Consider the following 21226-nt stretch of genomic DNA (forward strand, 5'->3'; position numbering starts at 1 on the left):
GGCTAATGGCCGTCCTTTGTGAGGGAAATGGCCCATCATCAGGCAGAGGGCTGCTCACCTCCTCCCTCCTTGCAGAGAAAACACTTGGTCAGCTGGGAGTCAAAAAATGGTGTCAGGCCTGCTGCTTCAGACATGTGGCCTTGTTTGCTTGGTACATTAATAAAAATTATTATATATAAATAAAAGACCTTCATATTCTTACAACAATTTGATACTGAAGCAACTAAAGGAAGACTTGATGCTTAGTATTACTGAAAATCTTTTTTATATCTAAATTACAGATCATGTGAACATGTAAGTAAGACCTTTGAACATTGTTTTTCTAGATCATGATAGGTACTGTTTTTATTTGGTTTTAAGTCTATATAGCAGCGTTACGCATTTGGGTTCATGCTGCCACCAGCTTGATTCTGAAAAAAATCTGCAGTCTGGCTTTCCTAAGTTGCAGAAACTTTCAAGCTGCAGAAATCCAAACCATGGCTGCCCTCCACAAACCTCTTCCTACCCCCCCCCCCCAATTGCTTAGGACAGTCAGTATGAGTCTAAGGGATCCCCCAGGTTTAATTACTCAGCTTGACCACAGTAGTTCAGATATTGGTAACTTCAATAGTTGATTGCTGCAGTGAACTCTATGTGGGGTTTCCCTTGTATTTGATCTGGAAATGGTACTTAATGTAGAATGCTTCAACACAATTGCTGATGGGTGAGACCCTATCAATCATTTAGTATATCAGCACCTACTCTTTGGAACTCACTGCCTGTTGACATCGGACAGAAGCCTTCACTGTACTCTTCAGCACCTGCCCGAAATGTTTTTGTTTATGCAAGCCTATGCAGAAATGTAGAATGCTAACATGCATTTAATCTTTTCACGCTTACTGTTGATTTTTGAACATTTTTAAATAGCTGTTTTTAATAGTCTTTTGTTGATAATTTTACTGTTTTGATTTTATCTTTCACAAACCTCATAGAGGTTTTATTACAATCAAACACCACATCAATATTGTGAAATAATAAATAAAATAAACTTTTGAAATCTTGGTGGGGGGATGTAACATTTGATGTATTAGTTCCAAATTATTAGGTTTACAAAGTGTTTATTCCTGTTGTTTGAATTTTACGACCGTTATAATATAATGATCTTCATCAGAATCAGGCCCATGCGACCTCAGGGGCTAGTCTGGACATGTTTAACTTTCCGTAAGCATGTAAATGAACACTCCCCTTCCTCTTCTGGATAACTGAAACAGCCAGTCTCCCCCAGCCTTTGCTGTGGTCTTACATTTTGAACCGAGACAATTAATGGAAGAGGAAACTTCACAGCGGGTAATATGTGGGAAATATTCTCATCAAGACAAATATACTGGAGAACTTGGGGTATCATTTCTTCCTCTTCTGCATAACGAAGCAATTTCCTGACAATTCCATCGATTTTTTCCAAGACTGACACTGGCGGATCACCTAATATGTGGTATAAGAGACCTTTCATTTTCTATTATTTTCTGTGGGGAGCAGCTTGCATTTATTATTTAAGTGTTCGCTTTGCCATACTGCATAAATACAAACTAATGCTTCAGTCCTGGGCTCTATTTCCTAGGAGTAACGGTAAGTCCCAGTGAACTTGCTTCCAAGGAAATGTGCATAGCACTGTGCTGTGAGATATGCTTGAGGGGAAAACGTGTTGTTTCACGGGCTTCTAAAACCTTAATAATGTGAATGTTTTTATTCAGTTTTAAGCCTATGCAGCAGTGTTCTGCATTTGGGTTCATGTTGCCATCGGTTGGTTCTGAAAAACATTGCAGTATGGCTTTCCTAAGTTGCAAAAACTGTCAAACTGCAGAAAGCTAAACCATGGCTGCTGTCCACAAACCTCTCTTTTTTCTTTCCATTGCTTTGTTGTTGTTCAGTCGTTCAGTCGTGTCCGACTCTTCGTGACCCCATGGACCAGAGCACGCCAGGCACGCTTATCCTTCACTGCCTCTCGCAGTTTGGCCAAACTCATGTTAGTAGCTTCGAGAACACTGTCCAACCATCTCATCCTCTGTCGTCCCCTTCTCCTTGTGCCCTCCAACTTTCCCCAACAGTCAGTATGAGTCTAAGAAGGCAGTGGCTTTCAACCAATGTGCTAGGGCAGGTATGTCCAACAGGTAGATTGTGATCTACTGGTAGATCACTGGACATCTGTGGTATATCACTGGTAGATCACTGGCTCCCCACAAAGAAGCTCAGCAGCTTTGGCTCCCCTAAAAAAAGCTCTACATCTTTGCCCTGAATCCCCCAAAACAGGGCTTTCCTTCCTAAATAAAAGCTCAACTTTGACCTGAACCCCCAAAATGTGGGTGGCTTTCCTTCCTAAAAAAAGCTCAACAACCTCGACCTGAACCCCCCAAAAGGGGGTAGATCACAGCCAGTTTTTAACTCTGTGAGTAGATCAGTCTTTTGGAAGTTGGCCACACCTGTGCTAGGGCAACCCTCGGTGCCTTGAATGATGGTCAAGGGTGCCGTTTGGCAACACTGGTCTCTGTCCCTCTTCCCTTCCCTCCCATCTCTGATGCCCTCTCACATCTCTGCCTTGCAAAGGCTTGCACAGCTGTTTGTTGCAGCAGCCCTGGTTACAAGCTCCCTAGGCGAATGGTGCCTCTAGGGCTGGCCAGAGGGTGCTTCCCAGGCCCCTGTGGGGCAGTGGGAGGAGGCACCTCTCTTTGGGGTAGGGTGGGCCCTGAGTTGCCTTCCAATTGTGCCATTCTAGGATTCTGTGATTAAGGAACCGGGCGAAAACGCTTCTCTTCAACCAGGCATTGGGCTCAGGGTTATTGCTTTGGTTTTTGTTATGTATTTTGTGTTCTCCTTTTCATGTTGTGAACAGCCCTGCAATCTTCAGGTGAAGGACAGTATACAAACTTAATTAATTAAAGCAATAAATAAATAAATAAATAAATAAATAAATAGTAGTAGTATTAATTATTATTATTATTATTATTAATAATAATAATAATAATATTGTAACAACAACAACAAAGCCACCTTGAACTGTGACAACCAAGCCACCTTGAACTGTATTTAAAAACAAAATAAAATAAAAAATTCCTTCCAGTAGCACCTTAGAGACCAACTAAGTTAGTTCTTGGTATGAGCTTTGGTGTGCATTCACACTTCTTCAGATTCAACACCCTTTAAATGATTGGCGGCTACGTAGAAGCGGCTGGTCGTGCATATTTGCAAGTCTGTGCATACTTACTTGGGAGTAAGCCCCGCTCAACTCCAACGAGCGTGTTGCGGAGTTAAGCACGCAGCTGGATAAACTGGGGGGGGGGGAGGAGGCTTTCCCCAGCTTATTCCAGCTGAGATGCTTCTTCCTCCGTCTCCCAACCGCTTTCTGGCTGCAGCCCGGCCCCCAGTGCAAACGCATCCGGGGCGGACGTTTCCCGGGGAAGCAGCAACAGCAGCAGCGGCGCCTGCGCCTGCGCCGGAGCCGCACACGTGGGGGGGAAGGCCAGGCCAACACGCCCCGGTTTATCTGCTCGCTTTCCTTGCCGCGGAAGCGTCCAGGGTTTGCAGAGATCATGGGCAAAAGCAAGACCAAGCGGTTCCGCCAAGAGCCGTTTTCTCCAACGGGGACCCTGAGCGTGCAAGACGGGGAGGCCGGAGCAGGATCCACGGCCGCGGAGCTGCTGGAAAAAGTAAGAGCGGGGCGGGGAGGGAGGAGGGTGAAACCGGATTCCGCCTCCTTCCTTCTCCGAGCCCGAGAGCGAAAGCAAACCGCCTCCTGCATGCAGAATCGCCCGCCAAGGGGTTTCAACTCGGCTTGCCAACTTACCTGGAAGAACCCGACCTAGTTTGCTCCTGCGCGCGCTCCAAGGGAGCCTGAATGGAGGTTGCCAGCTGACCTGGCCTGCCCCCACCCCCAGTGAAGCTTCTGATAAAGGGCGTGAGGCAGAAATGTGATCGCTTGCTCGTGCCCTGTAAGAGAGCAAGCTCTTGATAAAGGCAGATACAGGGTTCAGGTAGGAATTTGGCAACCAGGAGGAGCAAGACAGATCGGTCTCCCACCTACCTTTTCTTAGGGTGCTTGTTGTTGCTGCAAATAATAAGTGCTTTATTCTATTGTCTATGCTCTGGTAACCTCTAGGTTATACTGTTGTTATTGTTGTTTTAGTCGTGTCTGACTCTTCGTGACCCCATGGACCAGAGCACGCCAGGTACTCCTGTCATCCACTGCCTCCCGCAGTTTGGTCAAATTCATGTTGGTGGCTTCGAGAATGCTGTCCAACCATCTCATCCTCTGTTGTCCCCTTCTCCTTGTGTCCTCATTCTTTCCCAGCATCAGGGTCTTTTCCAGGGAGTCTTCTCTTCTCATGAGGTTATATTACTGCAAAGCATTATGGGTAGAGCTGCCTCTAAGGATGGTTCGGAAGCTTCAGCTGGTGTAGAATTCAACAGCCAGGTTTGAGCATATAACACCAATCCTGGCCCGACTGTACAGGGGTCCCCAAACTAAGGCCCGCGAGCCAATTATCCGGCCCCCGTCGACACCTGCTGCCTGCTCTTACCGGCGCAGCGTGGCTGCCCATCTCCGGGTCAACGCAGCACCGGAAATAGCTTTTGCGCATGCACAAAATGTCATTTCTGGTGCACTTCCGGGTCTGTGGAGGCCCGTGTGCACGCGCACAAGCTATTTCCAGTGCCGCACTGCCCTCCAGCCTGCTGCGCAATCAGCGCTGGAGCAACCAGCCCAAGGCCAGGTAAGTTTGGGGACCCCTGCCACAGGCTGTCAATTAGTTTCCAGACCCTATTCAGATTGCTGATTTTGACCTATGAAGCCTTAAATGCCTCAGGCTGCAATTCCTCAAGGTCCACCTCTTCTCATGAACTGACCCAGACCCTGCGATCCTCATCTGAGGCCCTTCTTCATGTGTCTCCTCCATGATAGGTCTGGAGGGCAGCAACATGAGAACGGGTCTTTTCTGCTGTGGCTCCCCATTTGTGGAATGCTCTCCCCAGGGAGGTTCGCCTGGTGCCTTCGTTACATATCCTTAGGTACCAGGCAAAAATATTCCTCTTCTCCCAGGCCTTTGGCTAATCAAATAATCCGTGGCTTTTTAAATGCTCTGTGAGGCTTTTTAAATGCTCTGTGTGGTTGTTGTTTTTGTTTGTCACTATGGTGTGCATTTTTGAGCTTTTATATTATAAACTGCCCTGGGATCCTTGAATGAAGGGCAGTATAAAAAATAAATAAATAAAATCTGTCATCGTCCCCCACCCTGTGGTGTTCTAACCTTCCTCTGTGTGCCTCTTTCTAGCTTCAACACCCCAGCGCTGACATGCGAGAATTTGCCTGTGCCAGCATCTCCAAACTCCTGCAGCAGAAACAAACAATCCCGGGTTTTCTGCAGAGGGATGTTGTCCGGTGTTTGGGTCCCATGCTGCTCGATCAGAGTTTGGCAGTTCGGGAGACAGCGGCAGGAGCTCTTCGGTGAGTTACAAATGGTGGCAAGCTGGCAGAACAGATAACAGAAGAAAGCAGTGTTTTGAAGCATGCTCAGGAGGGCATGTGGGTGGTGGGCTCTGAGAATACATGAGCATCTTGTGTGCTGTTCCCCCCCCCCTTAAATGCATAAGACCATGTCTTGTTCAGTCACACCATAGAGCCATCCAGATGCTATAGAAAGCAGCCAAAACAGGGAATGGCGATAATCAGCCTTTCCCTGCTGTTGTCCTCAGCACATGGCATTTGGAGATATACTATCCCTGAACAACGAGGCTCCATTTAGTGATGGCTATTAGCAGTTGATGAATCTGTGTAATCCTTTTTTTAAAAAGCAATCGAAGTGGTGATACATTTCATAGGCGAATTCCACAAAGTGTAAAGAGTACACCCCTTAGGAACATAGAAAGCTTCCTTCTACTGAGTCAGACCATTGGTTGATCTAGCTCAGTATTGCTTGCATTGATTGGTCTGGTTATACCAATATGTCCCCCGGACAGAAACCATTGTAGCCTGTGGTAGATAGAGTACCACCAGATCACAACAGTTGTTGCTTTGAGGCGGATAGTCTCCATGCCCAGTGACAAGCACATAAGCCCATCCTCCCCCCATCTCACTTTCCTTTTATATTAATTCTTGTTCCTTATCTTCCCGTTTATCATCATTCTGACTTTAAGACTCTCTTAGCTGAAGAAGAACCACCGAAACAGGGCCTTGTCCTGGCACATTAATTTCACCTGGTATATAAACTTTAAGGAATAAATCATAAGAGGCTTGGAAAACTTGAATCAATTGAATCATCATTGTGGCCTGAGTTCTTGTTTTTCTACTATTTTCTGCATCACTTCTATCAAGAACTCCCACTTTTTCAATTAGTAAAAGAGCAGCATTCATGGATAAAGGGGAGGTGCAAGCAATGTCGGATGAACCCCTAGGTTTTTGCAGAAGAGCAAAATAAACTTTTTTGCGGGGGGGGGGGGGAGAACCTCATAAAAAACTTCCCAAAATGACCCAGTGAGACTGAGTGCAGTGTGCACACAAAGCTGACAATATGGGGGGTGGGAATGAAATGGAGGGGCAGGTACCTTGAATAAACATTCGACACTGCAATAATTTGTTGCAGATCCCACTTGCCTGATAACGAGAACCACATTTTCTGTTATTTTGCAGAGGCCCAAGAGACTAACAGCGGCAGCATAGTTTGCCGAAGTTTAATTATTAGAATACTATTTTATTTCCAAATGTTTTGTACCACCCAAGTAACAATGTATGCATCTGTTGTTCAAAACTTCTAAGTTTCGGTTCTCGTTTTGGTTGAAATTTCTCTGATTATGTATTGTTGTTGTTGCTGCAGATGATGATGATAACGATAAACCTTAATCCATTATAACTTATTTTAACAAGAATCTGAACCCAAAGTTTTTGGCTGTGTTACAGAAATCTCAGTGCTTGTGGAGGATTCGACGTCTGCGACGACATGGTCACTAAAGATATCATGACTCCTCTTGTAGCTCTGTTGAAAGAGGTATGTAGCCAGCATGGTGGTGAACGAACTGAGCGGTAAGCCAGGAAGCTCCCAGTTCAAATCCTACCTCCACCATCAACTCACTAGGCAGCCTTGGGCTGCTTTCAATATGGCATTGACCAAGGGGTGCCCATCTAGTCCAGCATCCTGTTTTCACAGTGGCCAGTTAAGTGCCTGTGGGAAGCCTGCAAGCAGGACCTGACCACAGGCCCTCTCCCATCCTGCGGTTTCAGGCAGCTGGTATTGGGAAGCATTTAGCATTTACTCCCTCCAACTTTGCGAGTAGCCTTCAATAGCCTTCTACTCTCTTCTTCTTCTTCTTCTCATTATTATTACTACTACTGCTACTAATTACCCACGCTTCACCCTAAGGTCCCTGGGCAGGTTACAGCATTAAAACACAATATTAAAAATAGTTTAAATTAAAACAACTTAAAATCACAAAAATTGGGTGGATTCTAAAATTATATACACCATGTCCTATGATACCGCTTTAAACAGTCAAGGCTTTCCCCAAAGGATTCTGGGAGCTGGAGTTTGCTACGGGTGCTGGGAGTTGTTAGGAAGCCCCTATTCCCCTCCTAGAGCAATACTTCCCACGGTGCCCAGGATTGGCTGTTAAACTACCTCAGGATTGTGATACTATAGTGCTTTTAAATGTGTGGTGTGAACATGGCTCTAATGCCTTCTTGCCACTAGGTGTTTGCTCTGATTTGTTCTGCTTTTACACCCCCCACCTTTTCCTAACCCATCTTGGCCCACACAGTGTCGTGCAGGACTTGAGGAGAGCAATGGCTCCCTGAAGGAAATCAAAGATACACACAAGAACTGTATGGAAGATATTGCCAACGAGGCTGTGAACCTCCTCTGGAATGTCTGGTGAGCGCCATCTTGAAATACTTCGTGTCGGAGCTGGGTCCAATTTTGATGACCCCAGTGGTGGTGGTGGCTGCCGCATGCTGAGTTTGGTGTGGTGGAAAGCAAGGAGACCCACAGTAGGCAGAGCCAGAACCAGTGAGACGCAGAGGCATCTAATTCTAGTTTTGTATCCATCCTTGTCCCCTGCTGAGTACTACAGAGGCGCAATGCCAAGACCAAGGAGAAACGGACAGGCAGGGCTACACCTTGCACTCTTTGTAAATAAGAAGGCAGGTGGAAAGTTGGTTGGTGGGTGGGCAGACTGCACATGGTGGTTGAGCTATGGAACTCCCTCAGGAAGCAGGGATGGCCACCTATCTACATGGCTTTAAAAGAGGTCATGAGGTGAAGAGGGAGCGTACACACTGGTATTTTTTTGCAATGCTAAAATGTGGTATAGCCTTACATGGCTTCCTTTGTTCCAGGACCAAAGAAACGTGTGTGTGTGCGCGCGCGCACAAACACACACACACACACACACACACACACACAAGTTTTCAATGTTCTTGCCAAACTGGTTTGCTAAATATCATTTTGTGTCTCTGTTAGCGAATGTAACAGTACAGCAGTCTCTATATTCAACAAGCAAGGTTGCTTGGATGTTGTGCTCCAGTATCTGAAGAGATTTCGCAACAACGTGGACTTGGCTATCGCAGTGGGTGAGTAAAGGGACATGTTTATGGGAGGTTTTCAGCCGCAGAGAGCCTCCGTCAGGTGTCTCTTGCAGATATGAAACTCTCTTAGGTCCACTGGCTCTGGGGTTTCTGGGCAAACACATCCTCCAGAGCCTCTCAGCAAGCTAGTACAGTGGTACCTCAGGTTACAAACACCTCGGGTTACAAACTCCGCTAACCCAGAAGTAGTACCTCGGGTTAAGAACTTTACCTCAGGATGAGAGCAGAAATTGCACACTGGCAGCGCAGTGGCAGCGGGAGGCCCCATTAGCTAAAGTGGTACCTGAGGTTAAGAACGGTTTCAGATTAAGAACAGACCTCCGGAGCGAATTAAGTTTGTAACCAGAGGTACCACTGTATTGAATCTCCGGAAGCAGCTTCCAGTGCCACAGGTAGAGCTGCGGTTGGCAGAAACCTGTTGCAGCTGAAGAAACTCATACTGTTTTATTTATTCTTTAGCAGCATTTGTATACTGCTTAATTGTTACAAACCTTTAATACAAATCTTTATACATGAAATATAAAATACAAATATTAAAATTACTGATGGAACTTGAAAGGTAAAAACAAGTTAGGCTAATTCTTCCCACTATAAATAAAATCAACAGCTTGAAAATATACATTATGAAATAATATGGTATATTAAAATACATGTAAGTCTTGCCTAAACAGGCAAACAAAACAAACAAAATATTTTAGGATCCTCCTGAAACAGTACAGAGAAAGCAGCTGCCTTATGTCATTGGGCAGGGAATTCCAGAGTGTAGCTGCTGCCTCACCGAAGGATCAATTTCTTTACAGAACTCTTTGCAGAAAGAATGCTGTATGTCACTTGTAAAAGTGACTGTTCCACAGATTGAATTGAATATCTTGACGCATGTGTTTTAATGAGTGACATCTTGGAATTGCAGTCTCAGTTTAAATGCTTTCCTCTATCTCCGTAGCATCCTGTTTACACGCTGTGACCGAAGATAATCCAGACCTGCTGTCGTCCTTTGATTCTTCTGCACACCAAGTTCTGGAAATGATCTTATTATCATCAGAGAAAGGCATGGAGGACATTCTTTTACGGACTCTGGTGGCAGGTACATTTCAACTGGGTAATGAGTTCTGTGTTGTAGCAGTAGCGTAAAGGGAAATTCTGAAGTGCAAGATCCCTTCATGATAGTCACAACTACTCTCCCTTCTCCTGAATGCCAATAAAGAGGAGGACTGCCTGATTTTCCCTGGGAGTTCCATAGCTGGGGTCCCACCACAAAGACGGCCCTGTCTTGGCTCCCTTTTCTTGGAGCCATTCCTACCAATGAGATCACAAGCAGGGCCTCTCATCCCAGATTGCAGATTTCAGGTCATAAGGTACAGGTGGAGGCACTTTCAAGGACTTGGGTTCCAATTCACCTAAGGGCAAATAAAATATTTCTACCTCATCTTTATGTTTCCTGATCTGCATATTCAGCAGAATGATGCGATAGCAGCTGTTCTTGGGCTTGATTGCCTTCTGGCAGGTGGGGAAATTGCAAGTGTTTTGGATGTTCTCCAATGTGGGAACACCCTGCATCAAGAAAAGTAGAATGTCAGGGAGATAGCTAGGCTAGCACTCTTCCCCTGGATGATTTACTATATGCAAGGAGTTGTTTTTCATGGAGGAGCACTTGCACTTTATTTGCTCTGCAGATACTATAACCAGGGTTGATGGCTTTTACCTGTGTTAATCTCTTTCTTGTTATAGGTGTCACTTGGAATATAAGGAACACCCTGCCATCGGGTAGCCAGGCGAGCACCATGAATGCCATCCTGAAGATTTTCTCAGAGTGCTTAGCCATTGATGCTGGTGAGATGATTATTCAGATGAAGGAAGCGGAAGTGGTAAGGTTGAAAAGCTCAGCTGAACCAGTGGCTGAGGGAAATCTGGGCGATGGGGACATCTCAATACTCAATAATGAGGAGGAGATGGAGGAAACTCCTAAGGGAGCCACCAAACAAGAAAGTGACATTTCAGATCTACTTCCGGTAAGTGTGGCTGATCATAGCCCTAGATGTTGCAGGTCAGACTTTGTCTGCTGGAAAAGAACACATACAAAACCAGTACTGTTTACATGATTTTTTTTGGGGGGGGGGTGTGTTTCACTTTTCTAAAGGAACTGAGTGTAAAGTGAAGGGTGGTAATAAATTTTTAAAAATTATCAACCATGGCCAATTTGGTGATTCTATTAAGTGCTTTTTGGGTAATATTACATGCTTGGGGGGTAATATTTCTGAAATTTGGAAATTGTAATTATATAGCATTTTTATGTATCATTTATACACAGTTTGCTTTTCTGGCAGTTCTTTGTGTTCATTGTTGAAAGGTTTATTTAATCACATCACTTAAAATATAGGTTTATTGTTAAGATGATGGTGATTGGTAGAACAGTTTGCTGCTGAATGTGGGATTTGTATTGTGTTTCTTATATTGATTCTTTTTTGGGGGGTGACATTTGTAAACTGCTTAAGGATTTCTATTGAAATATGAAGGAGCACATAAAATAAATAAGTAAATCGGCCCTACTGCCTGGAGCTGATGGGAGTTGTAGTCCAACTGCATCTGGTAGGCCCCATGTTGGCTATCCTTAGAGGTAGGCAACCCAGTGCCAGATAGGGTCCCTGTCTCTGTGACATGTGAGTTGGTGGCACTGTGTTGCACTGGTATCGCTCCTTCCTACGGGTCCGGGTTCTAAGATTAGGGCCACAATCAAACCATACATCTAAAGTGCCATGATACCACTTTAAACAGTCATAGCTTCCTCCAAAGAATTATGGGAGATGTAGTTTGGTACGGGTGATGAGAGTTGTTGGGTGGCCTCTACTCCCCTTCTGGAGCTGCAATTCACGGAGTTGTTTAACAGTCAGTCCCTCTTCACAGGGAACTCTGGGAATTGTAGCTCTGGGATGGAAATGGGAGGGGTCCCATTAAACTACAGCTCCCAGAATTCTTTGAAGGGAAGCCATGACTGTTTAAAGTGGTATCATGACACTTTAAATGTGTGGTGTGGCCTAGCATTGAGGGGATTATGTGTCCGCCCCTTGGCAGTCGTACAATACTATGGAGTGTTGCAGGGCATTATTCTATCCTGGATGCTGATATATGCACGCGCGCGCACACACACACAGCCACTGGAAGCAACTATCTGGTGATTTGAGGCTTTTATTTCTCAGTTACCTCTGAATCAGGCTGTTTTATTTGTTGTTTTTATGCTATTTTATTGGTTTTAGGTGGGATTTTTGTGCTGATGGATATTGTTTACATACTGTACACAGCGTACACCATGTGGAGATTTATTTATTTTTTACAGAAAGTTGTTTAGAAATGCCTTTAAATAAATAAAACAAATGGACAAATAGCATGACCTGGTATATCAAATATTTATTGTGTTATTTGCTTTGTAGGCCAGTAAGCAGGAGGTGAAGCAGGTAGCAGCTTTACTCTTAGCTCAGCAGACAGCCCTGGAAATCATTGTTAACATGTGCTGCAATGAAGGTATTTCTGTTTCCCTCTTCCTCAGGTGGTATCTGGGCTTCTGTTTCCTTCCTCTTGTAAAAAACCAACAACAACAAAACTCCTCTCTCTTTAGCCCTGTCTGCACTATACATTTAAAGCAGTATCATGCCACTTTAAAAAGTCATTGAACAAATGATCCCGCCAAGATTTTTTTTGATGCCAGAACTGCATGTTTTCAGACCCCTCCGATGACGAATGGGAAGAGTTATCCAGTAGCGATGAAAGCGATGCCTTTATGGACAACTACAACGAAGGTGGGAAGCTTCTGTCACCCCTGTGTCTTTCGGCTGAGCTGCACACAGCACTTCGGAACCACCTTGTTCCCAAAAAGGTAGAGTCCTCCTGTTCCCCACCACCACCACCCCTGTGTGCCAAGGTCCACATGATCACGTGACCAGTTAAGTTCTGTGTTCCCAGATACGGCCTTGGAATTGCATTTCTGGAAAAGTGCTTTTGTGATACTGGGATGTGGAGTTGTGGTTCACTTTTCGTAGAAAGAAGTCTACCCATGTATCTCATGGTAAAGTAGGTATTAGGAAGACAAACCTGCCTCCAAGAAAGAAAAAAAAGAAAAGAAAACCCAACGGTGGCTGCAAAATAGTGGCTGGCTGTTGGAGGGGAAATGCAATGAAGTATCCTGGATTGGAGGCATGGCTGGTTTTCTGCTGTTCCAGGGGGTAATGCCCAAACCAAAGAATTCAAATTACAAGGAAGGAGATTCTGACTAAACACGAGGAAGAACTTTTTGGTGGTAAAACTCACTTTCGTTCGTGTACTTTTCACTGGAGGTTTTTAAGCAGAGGTTGTCTGGCCATCTGTCAGGCATTCTTTAGTTTTGATTCCTGCAATGCGGGGGTTGGACTAGATGACAGTTGGGGGTCCCTTCCAACTACAATTATATGATTGTAGTCCATCATCTTGTTCGCACAGTGGCCAACCAGATACCTGTGGGAAACCTACAAACAGGATATGAGCACAAGAGCACTCTCTCCTCTCGTGGTTTCCAGCAACTGGTGTTCAGAAGCATTACTGCTTTCATCTGTAGAGGCAGAGCATAGCCTTTTCCTCCATTAATTTGCCTTTTAAAGCCATCAAAATTGGTAGGCGTCGCTGCTGCTTGCAGGTGTTCCATTGTTTAGCTATGTGCTGTGCAAAAAAGAACTTTCTTTTACCCGTCCTGAATGTTCCTTCCTGAAGTCAATGATGCTAACACAAGTGTTGTCAAGATTATCAAGGCTTTCTTTGCAGCCATAAGGACTAGAAACATCTTTTGTTTTTTTTAAGGAAAGCTGGTGTTCTTAGGAATTTGAATTTTGTACTTGGTGGTGGTGAAGCATAACAGTTTCTTTCTTTTTCTAGATACTTGAAAAAACTGGGTTTCCCAACAGTGTTGCTATTGATATCTGCATGCACAGTCCAGCTTGGAAGCCACTTATTAAAAAGTAGGAGTTAATTCACTTTCGTTATGTTTCCAGTCATATTATTAGGAAAGCAATGTCTCTCCTCATTTGTGGGGTTTCCAGTGGGATCCAGGCTCACTGCTATTGAAAAAAAGAACTGGGACTAGATGGGGATTTATTCTTTTCCATTGAGAATAAGACAATATCACTTTTGTTATTTAAGAACTTTCACTTGAACATCTGAGCACTTGGCTGTTTCATGATCGTCACTTTTTTTATATACAAGGACATACTAATAAAGCAGTCTGTTTCAGTGACCTGTATTGCTGCATTTCAGTTAATTTTTCCTCCTCCCCCCCTTTGAAAACACTTGAGGTGTTTTTTTTTGGGGGGGGGAGATTAATTCTTGAAATTTATAAGAAAGCATTTATGTATAACTTAATTATTCACTTTTCTATGTAGGTTACATAAAAACAATCCACAAAAATGTGACATTGAAAATTTATCATAAAACCAAGCACAGCTTTAGCACGCCTGCTGGAACAAGAAAGTCTTAGTTATGTGTCCAAAGTTCAGCAAGAAAGGTGCCTGTATAATCTCAATTGGGATGGAGTTCTACAGGCTTGGTTCCACTGGACAGAATGCAGGACATTGGCAATATATAAAGGGTTGCTCTTTTGCTCATTTCTTATTTGCACTGTCTCACCCTTTCCTACTTATAACACATCTCTTTAAGCATGCCCATATTTAAGTGGAGGCTGGGGTTGGGCAACCTTCCTCCCATCTGTTCTGAATACAGGAGGGGTGCCCAGAGCCCCCTGTGATTGAGTACAGCATTGTCCCTGAAGGGACAGGCATGTCTCTCTTTTTATTCTGTTTTAGATGTGGTAGCCATTATGCCATACCTCAATGGCAGCCATTTTGTGTTAGGACATGGCTCCCCCCCGGCAGCCATTTTGTCGTTTCCCATACCTCCACAGGAACCATTTTGTGGCTAACACCCACAAAATTCCACTGGCTCAAAAAGGCTGGCAGGCAATCCATGATGGAGCACATAGCCATATGACCCCTAGGGAAATGGGGGCTGGAAGATCCATTCTTTTGATTGGGGGTTGTACTGTTGGCGTTCCTCTTCTCTTTGTGGCTCTTGATTAGGGGCTGTGCTGAATGTTCTATTTTCTTACAGGTTGAAAATGGTCCAGTATAGAGCCTTGACCTGTCTCCACAGCATTTTGTTGGTGTCTGATGTGGAATGTCTTGGGGGTCCTTCAGTGCTTCAGTCGCTCTCCCAGCACCTGTCCCAGTTAATATTTTCTCAGCCAGGTGTGTTTCATGTGCTGTTGTCATGGCTACCTCAGCAAATCTCTGCCCTTTCCCTTCATATTTCTCTCCTTTTGCTTCTCCTCCCCCCACCCCACATCCCTCTGCTGTTCACAGTTGCTACTAGCACACAGTACACAGTTGCTACCAGCATCCCACTTTATTGTGTTTCCTTATAATCGTGCTGGTTTACACATGGGCAGTATGGTTGGTTTTTTAAAAATTTACAGCAGGGTTTCTCAAACTGTAGTCTGTGAGGCTTCATTCTGGCAGTCTATGATGTATCTGTGAAGAACACTTAAAACTGGAATTCAAATGGCCGTACAATAAAATGAATATCAGAAGTAAAAGAAGCAATAAAAGTACAATTAAGAATCATAGACACACATCATAACACAGCAGGCAAACAATTCTGGAGGAAAACTGAGAGCAAGAACACAGCCTGGGGACAACAGAGGAGTCTCTCTGTCATAAGAACAGAAGAAGACCCCTGCAGGAGAAGTCCAAAGGCCCAACTCTTGTTTCCCACAGTGGCAAGTCCATGAGCAGGACATGGGGCAGTGGATCTCTCTTGCTGATGTTCTCCATCAACACCCGTATTTGAGGTGTTCTAAGCCGCCTTATTTAAACTTGTTGAGCGTAAACTTAAAAAACTAGCTGGCTGCCTTAGAGCACCACAAACCCAGCTGAAAGTCTTTTATCATTGAGTCACGTAGAAAATCAGTTTGCAGATGGAAGGCAGGCCCCCATATCCAATGTTGGTTAGGCATAGTTTCTTGAATTGCTTTGCAAATGGTTATCCTTTGAAGATTTAAGTAGAGCTGGTGGGTAATTGGGGGGCAAGATTGTGAAGAGGAGGGAATGGCAAAAGTGTGTAGACAAATGCCAAACCTCTGTAATGTGAGGCTCTACTCAAAATAATTAAAAAGTGTTGAGAATCACCAACATTTCCCCAGACACCATATGTGTTGATCTCAATGAAATTTGTCTCCATGTAAGCGTGTGTAACTTCTTGGGATTCAAGCTCTGAACAACTTTATTGGGATTTTTTTTCCTTTTGGGCAGAATTTTCAAAGGAAATGGAGTTCCTGGAAGCCGTAACCAGCGCCTTGCGAGCCCTTTTGCAAATGTTGGCGTCTAATAATATATCTCAGGTGAGACTGCTTTTTCCCCAGGGGTGGGGGTGCCAGAAAGGGGATGTACTGAGAAAACTGGAAGAGTTTGGGTGAAGGAGAAGTGTGGAAAGGTTGTTCTCCTAACATGTAGCCAGTGTCTCCAAACATGTACAGAGTGCTTTTTTGTCTATATCCGTTGCTTCTGTGCAACTTGTTTGTAAGTAGCTTGAGGTGCTATCCCTCCACTTTTATATGTTTGATCCCTTAAACACTTGAATTAAAAAATGTTCTTTGGCATTTCCTTTTAAACAACTTGGAGGCTGAGTGTTTTATCTCTTCCCCTCACCAGTCCCAATTTTTATTCTTTTAAACAGAGCATGTCTCCTGAGCAGCTGATGACTTTGTGTGAAGCCGGTATTCAGAATACCAATGTTAGCGTCCGAGTAAACGTGGTTAGCATTCTAGGAATTGCTGGCAGTGTGCTGGCCAAGGTGGAAGACACAGCAGAAACACTAAAGGTAGAACTTCTGTATGGAAATGCTGCCTATCTCTCGCTTCTGGCAATGCCATTACTGCTTGAAAGATCTGTTGTGATTTTTGAGGTACCTGTTTCTGTGTCATTTCAGATGATTGGGAAATTCCTCCTTGACGTTGTAACAAAGGATCCTTCCCTTGTGGTGGTGGGGGAAGCCCTGGATGCCCTCTTTGATGTGTTCGCTGATGGTAAAGAAGCCGAAATGGCAGGGGAGCAAATAAAGTTGTTATGTGCACTTAAGGAATTCCAGCCGGTTTTCAAATCGCGGGTAAGCATATTTATTCACTGTGAGAGGGAAATACTTGAAACAACTAAAACGGTTTGTGACTTCACTGATGCCACCAGTTGGGAGAACTTGTCTTTCCGGCAGTTGCATCCAAGATTCATATTGAATACCTAAAAAACAACAACACAAATTTCTTGTTGAGAAAAAAAAAAGTAGAGCGAGTTTCTAGTCCTCATTGGTTCAATAGTATCTGTCCAAAGATGGAGGCAAGTCAATGTTGTGAAGGGGATAGAAGTGTTAGAATACTAGCTGCAAGAAAGGAAGGTCTTTGTCCCCCCCCCCCTTCTCTTTTTGTTGAGCCCCGTCTCGTCATAGACCTGACCCAGCTCCTTGTCGGCATCTCATGAGAGCCGTTCTTTGGGTCCGTCCTTCTTCAGTGTTGTGTTGCTCTTAAGACAAGCTTGCCTAGCTTTGCTCAGATAATCAGTGTGTGCTTTTGTCACAGCTGAACAGAGTTTATTAAATATGATCAGGTGGTTTTTATTAGGTCAGTCCAGTGCTAGCTGTTTGGAATCTCGGAGAATTTGGCTTTTTGTGGGGGTTGAATTTTAGGTTTTGAGGAGTTAATGCAAAGGCATCGTCTGAGAAATAATTGCAGTGTGCTGTACCTGCCAGCCCCAGAGAACATGTTGCTCTGGAACACAAGGAAGGAGCTTGTCTGCCAGCCTGGGAGACAGATGCTGCTTAGTCATTTCCTAGTCTGCCGAGTCGAAGTGTACTAGTGTGGGTTCTCCGAGGAGGAGAAAGGACTAAGGGGTTGAGTGCACACCTATGTGTTCATCACTGGGGGGTGGGGAGGGTGTTGCTTCTGATTACCCGTTGCTGGGAGCAACAGGAGGGGAGAGTATTCTTGTGCTCAGGTCCTGCTTGCAAGTTACCCATAAGCATCTGGGCGTACATTGTGAGAACAGAACTCTGGACCAGATGGGCCATTGGCCTGATCCAGTAGGCTCTTCTTATGTTCTTAAGGTCAAGTAAAGACTTGTGCATGTATGAATGAGCTAGCACACATCAGCCAGCACTTCCAGTCCTTTCCTATCGAACGACTCTGGCCTAATCAGTGGTGGGAGTTCACACATTCAGCTCACATCTAAACCATCAATTCAAAGCAGCAACATACCATTTCAAACCAGCAGCCCCCCACAAAGATTCCTGGAAACTGTAGCTTGTTAAGGGTATGGAGAGTTGTTAGAAGACCCTGAAAAAACTACAGTTCCCAGGGTTCTTTGAGGTTAACCATGACTGTTTAAAGTGGTATAAGGGTGGCTTTTGAATGGATGGTGTGGTTGTGGCCTTGGTTGCAAGTTATCCATGACAAAAGTAGCGAGCATGCCCTAGGATCAGTACATGGCAGCTGTTGAGGCCTCAGCATCCCTGTAGGCACAACTCTGGTGCCTGTCCTGAGCCCTTCTTGAAACAAAACAAAGGGGGGGAAACCATCCATAACCGGCTACTGTAATCAGCAGTGACCAGCTTGGTTTAAAAGCTGTCGTTTTAATTTCCCATAGTGCCTATGAGTGACACTACACTAGGGCATTATGGGAAATTTTAAAAAACCGACTTTCAGCTGCCCAGTGCTGTCTACTGATGATGACATCAGATAATTCCACTAAGACTCGCCTACACAGAAGAGCTCAATTGATTAGGAGGGGAACCAACAGAGGGCCTTCTATTATGGGGCCCCTCAAACCTGGAGCTGGTCCTGACATATGAGCATCGTAGTACACATGTGTGAGTCGGCCGCTTGGGTTGTAGCCAGCTAAGAGATACTGAGATTAGACCAACTTCAACTAATGCAGTGTTTTTCAACCACTGTTCCGCGGCACACTAGTGTGCTGCGAGATGTTGCCTGGTGTGCCGTGGGAAAAATTGAAAAATTCAAGAGAATTACTTTATATATAGTCAATATAGGCACAGAGTTAAATTTTTTAACATTTTCTAATGGTGGTGTGCCTCGTGATTTTTTTCATGAAACAAGTGTGCCTTTGCCCAAAAAAGGTTGAAAAACACTGAACTAATGAAAGTAAATCATGTGTGTTAACTTCAGTGGGTCTGCACTGAGTAGGACTAGCATTGGATACCACCTAAAACTTTGAATTATCAGACTGAGGGAGTGCTCACCAGGATTATTATTATTATTATTATTATTATTATTATTATTATTATTATTATTATTAATTCCATGGTTTTATAGCCCACCTTGATCACTGAGATCATCTGCAGGAGCACTGTTGGGCATTCCCTGTGTTGGTGAGGCTCATTTGACCGTAACAAGAAACCAAGCCTTTAGTGCAGAGCTTACTAAATTGTGTGTCGCGACACTTTAGTGTGTTGGCTGCAGTGTGCTGGTGCGTCAGACAGATGCTCCCTGCGCTCCTCCCGGGTTTGGAAAAGGGTTAATTTAATCCCTGGTTTGCTAATAAAACTGAATTACTGTGTTGTGAAATGATACATGTCTAAAAAGTGTATCACCAAGGTGGAAAGTTTGGAAAGCTCTGCTTTAGTGTCATCAGCCCAGTCCTGTGGAACACTTTGCCACTAGAGATTCAGCAGGCGCCTTCTCTTCCGACTTCTAAATGCCTGCTAAAAACGTTTATATTCTGTTGGATTTATACAGGCAATTGAGAATACAGCTTTCCCTAATAGCTGCTTTCTGCTTTTTTACTTTTTACTATATTGTTCCATGTATAATTGATGTAAACTGCTCCAATTTTTTATGAAAAGCTGAATAGAAATATTTTTAATAAATAACTAAATCCCTGTTGGTGGAGCACTGCCCATTTTAAGCTTGTGGCCCTTAAACTACTATGATATCTGAGTGAGTGAAGATAATTTAGTTATTCTTGCCACCCACTCCAACTTGTTACTTTGGACAAGAGACATTAATGCCGTGGTTTAGAAAGGACTGCATACAGCATCTCTTTTTGCAGAGGAGGACTGTGGGTTTTTGTTTTTGTATGGTTTAGGATTCCTCTCTTGTAGAATATCAACATAATACATCTGTCTTTTCCCCCCTTTGGAATTGCAGATGCGGAAAGAAGGGAAAGGACAGTACAACCCAGATCAGTTATGTGTGCTTGACAATGTGAAACTGAACTTAAGAAGATTCATTGCCTATCAAGAGAAATTGGAGAGAAAATAATAATTTCTGAATAGAAAAAAAAGACTGTAAAGCTATATTTTTATTATTGTTTGTTAAATACTTTAGCTTGGGATTTTTATATAACACCTTGCGGTGGTTGGTGGCAGGAGAAGAGTTAAGAAATTGTGGAGTTAAAAAGGTAAAGGGACCCCTGACCATTATTAGGTCCAGTCGTGTCTGACTCTGGGGTTGCGGCGCTCATCTCGCATTACTGGCCGAGGGAGCCGGCGTACAGCATCCGTAAGTGCCGCACCATTTGATTTTGATTCAGTGTTGACAGTAGCCAGAATGTGCCCTTAAATACTGGAAAAATATATGCCATCCGTCAGTTTCTCAAGAACCAGCATCAGATTTTAGGAGTAGACTGTGTTGAAGGCCTAATGTAATATTCCTAGTCTTCCAGCCATCATTAGAAGATTAGGAACAACTTGCTTTCCTTCCACTCTCCCTATTTCATTTGCACATGGCGTTCCTCCCTGCCCCACTTTTCAGAGATAATTGGAGGGGTAGTGTTGGGCCGTGGTTAGCTCAAACCAGAGTTTGCACACCAACTTCTAACCATGGCTGCCAACTCTGATTTGATATAATCGTGGTTAATGTTAACATTGGTGCAGACATTAAAAGGGAAGTGAGGGAGCATGCAAGCCTGTGGAGTACTCCCACTCTCTTAACCATGGTTAGAAAATCTAGACTATCACTTCAGTACTGGGTTGAAATCTCTGGATTGTATTCTCATTGTGTGGAAATATACATGTCTTTCATGTACAAAAGCATTGTCCTGCAAAGAAAATGTGAATTTAATTTATGCTGAAAGACTATTAAAATTAAAATGCTTTTATAGAATTCTCTGAGGGTATAATTCCCTGAAAAACCAATATTTGCTCTTAAATTGATCTACTTTAATACACTTAATATTCTTGTGGATTAGACCCAAGTGGCTTTATCCTAGGGGTGGCTTTGTGCCAACTACATATTAGCTAACTGCACTGCCAATACATACCAAGATTCTTTCAACCTGTAGTATACTTTTTGCCATATGTATCAGGCTCAGACTAGCAGGTGGGGGAGCCCTCCCTAAGTACCAGTTTTGATCCTATGGGTGCCAGCTGTACACAAGGTTGGGAAAATATTTCCAGCATCTCCTTTTCTAGGCAGCGCCTTGCTTGGGATTTTTCCAGCCTGGGCTATATAAATGATAGATTGCTATCGACTGCTACCGTTGAGCAGCTACAACAGGTGTGAATGTTGTCACTCTGCAAAGTCGCCCACACCTGTCACCTTGAAATGTG

At 44.0% G+C, this 21226-nt stretch overlaps 1 protein-coding gene across 1 annotated transcript; it reads left to right on the forward strand.

The window, feature by feature from the left end:
* Positions 1 to 3502: 3502 nt before the first annotated feature.
* Positions 3503 to 20274, forward strand: HEATR3 (HEAT repeat containing 3). The gene is made up of 15 exons (XM_033156756.1): positions 3503 to 3680; positions 5301 to 5473; positions 6923 to 7010; positions 7777 to 7889; positions 8478 to 8587; positions 9546 to 9686; positions 10331 to 10611; positions 12028 to 12118; positions 12319 to 12470; positions 13499 to 13581; positions 14726 to 14862; positions 15925 to 16013; positions 16349 to 16492; positions 16601 to 16777; positions 19824 to 20274. The coding sequence occupies exons 1-15, from the start codon at positions 3564 to 3566 to the stop codon at positions 19935 to 19937; spliced, it is 2010 nt and encodes a 669-aa protein (XP_033012647.1). The 5' UTR covers positions 3503 to 3563; the 3' UTR covers positions 19938 to 20274.
* The last annotated feature ends 952 nt before the right edge of the window (positions 20275 to 21226 follow it).

Source organism: Lacerta agilis, chromosome 8, assembly GCF_009819535.1.
Source record: "Lacerta agilis isolate rLacAgi1 chromosome 8, rLacAgi1.pri, whole genome shotgun sequence".
NCBI classification, from domain to species: Eukaryota; Metazoa; Chordata; class Lepidosauria; order Squamata; family Lacertidae; genus Lacerta; species Lacerta agilis.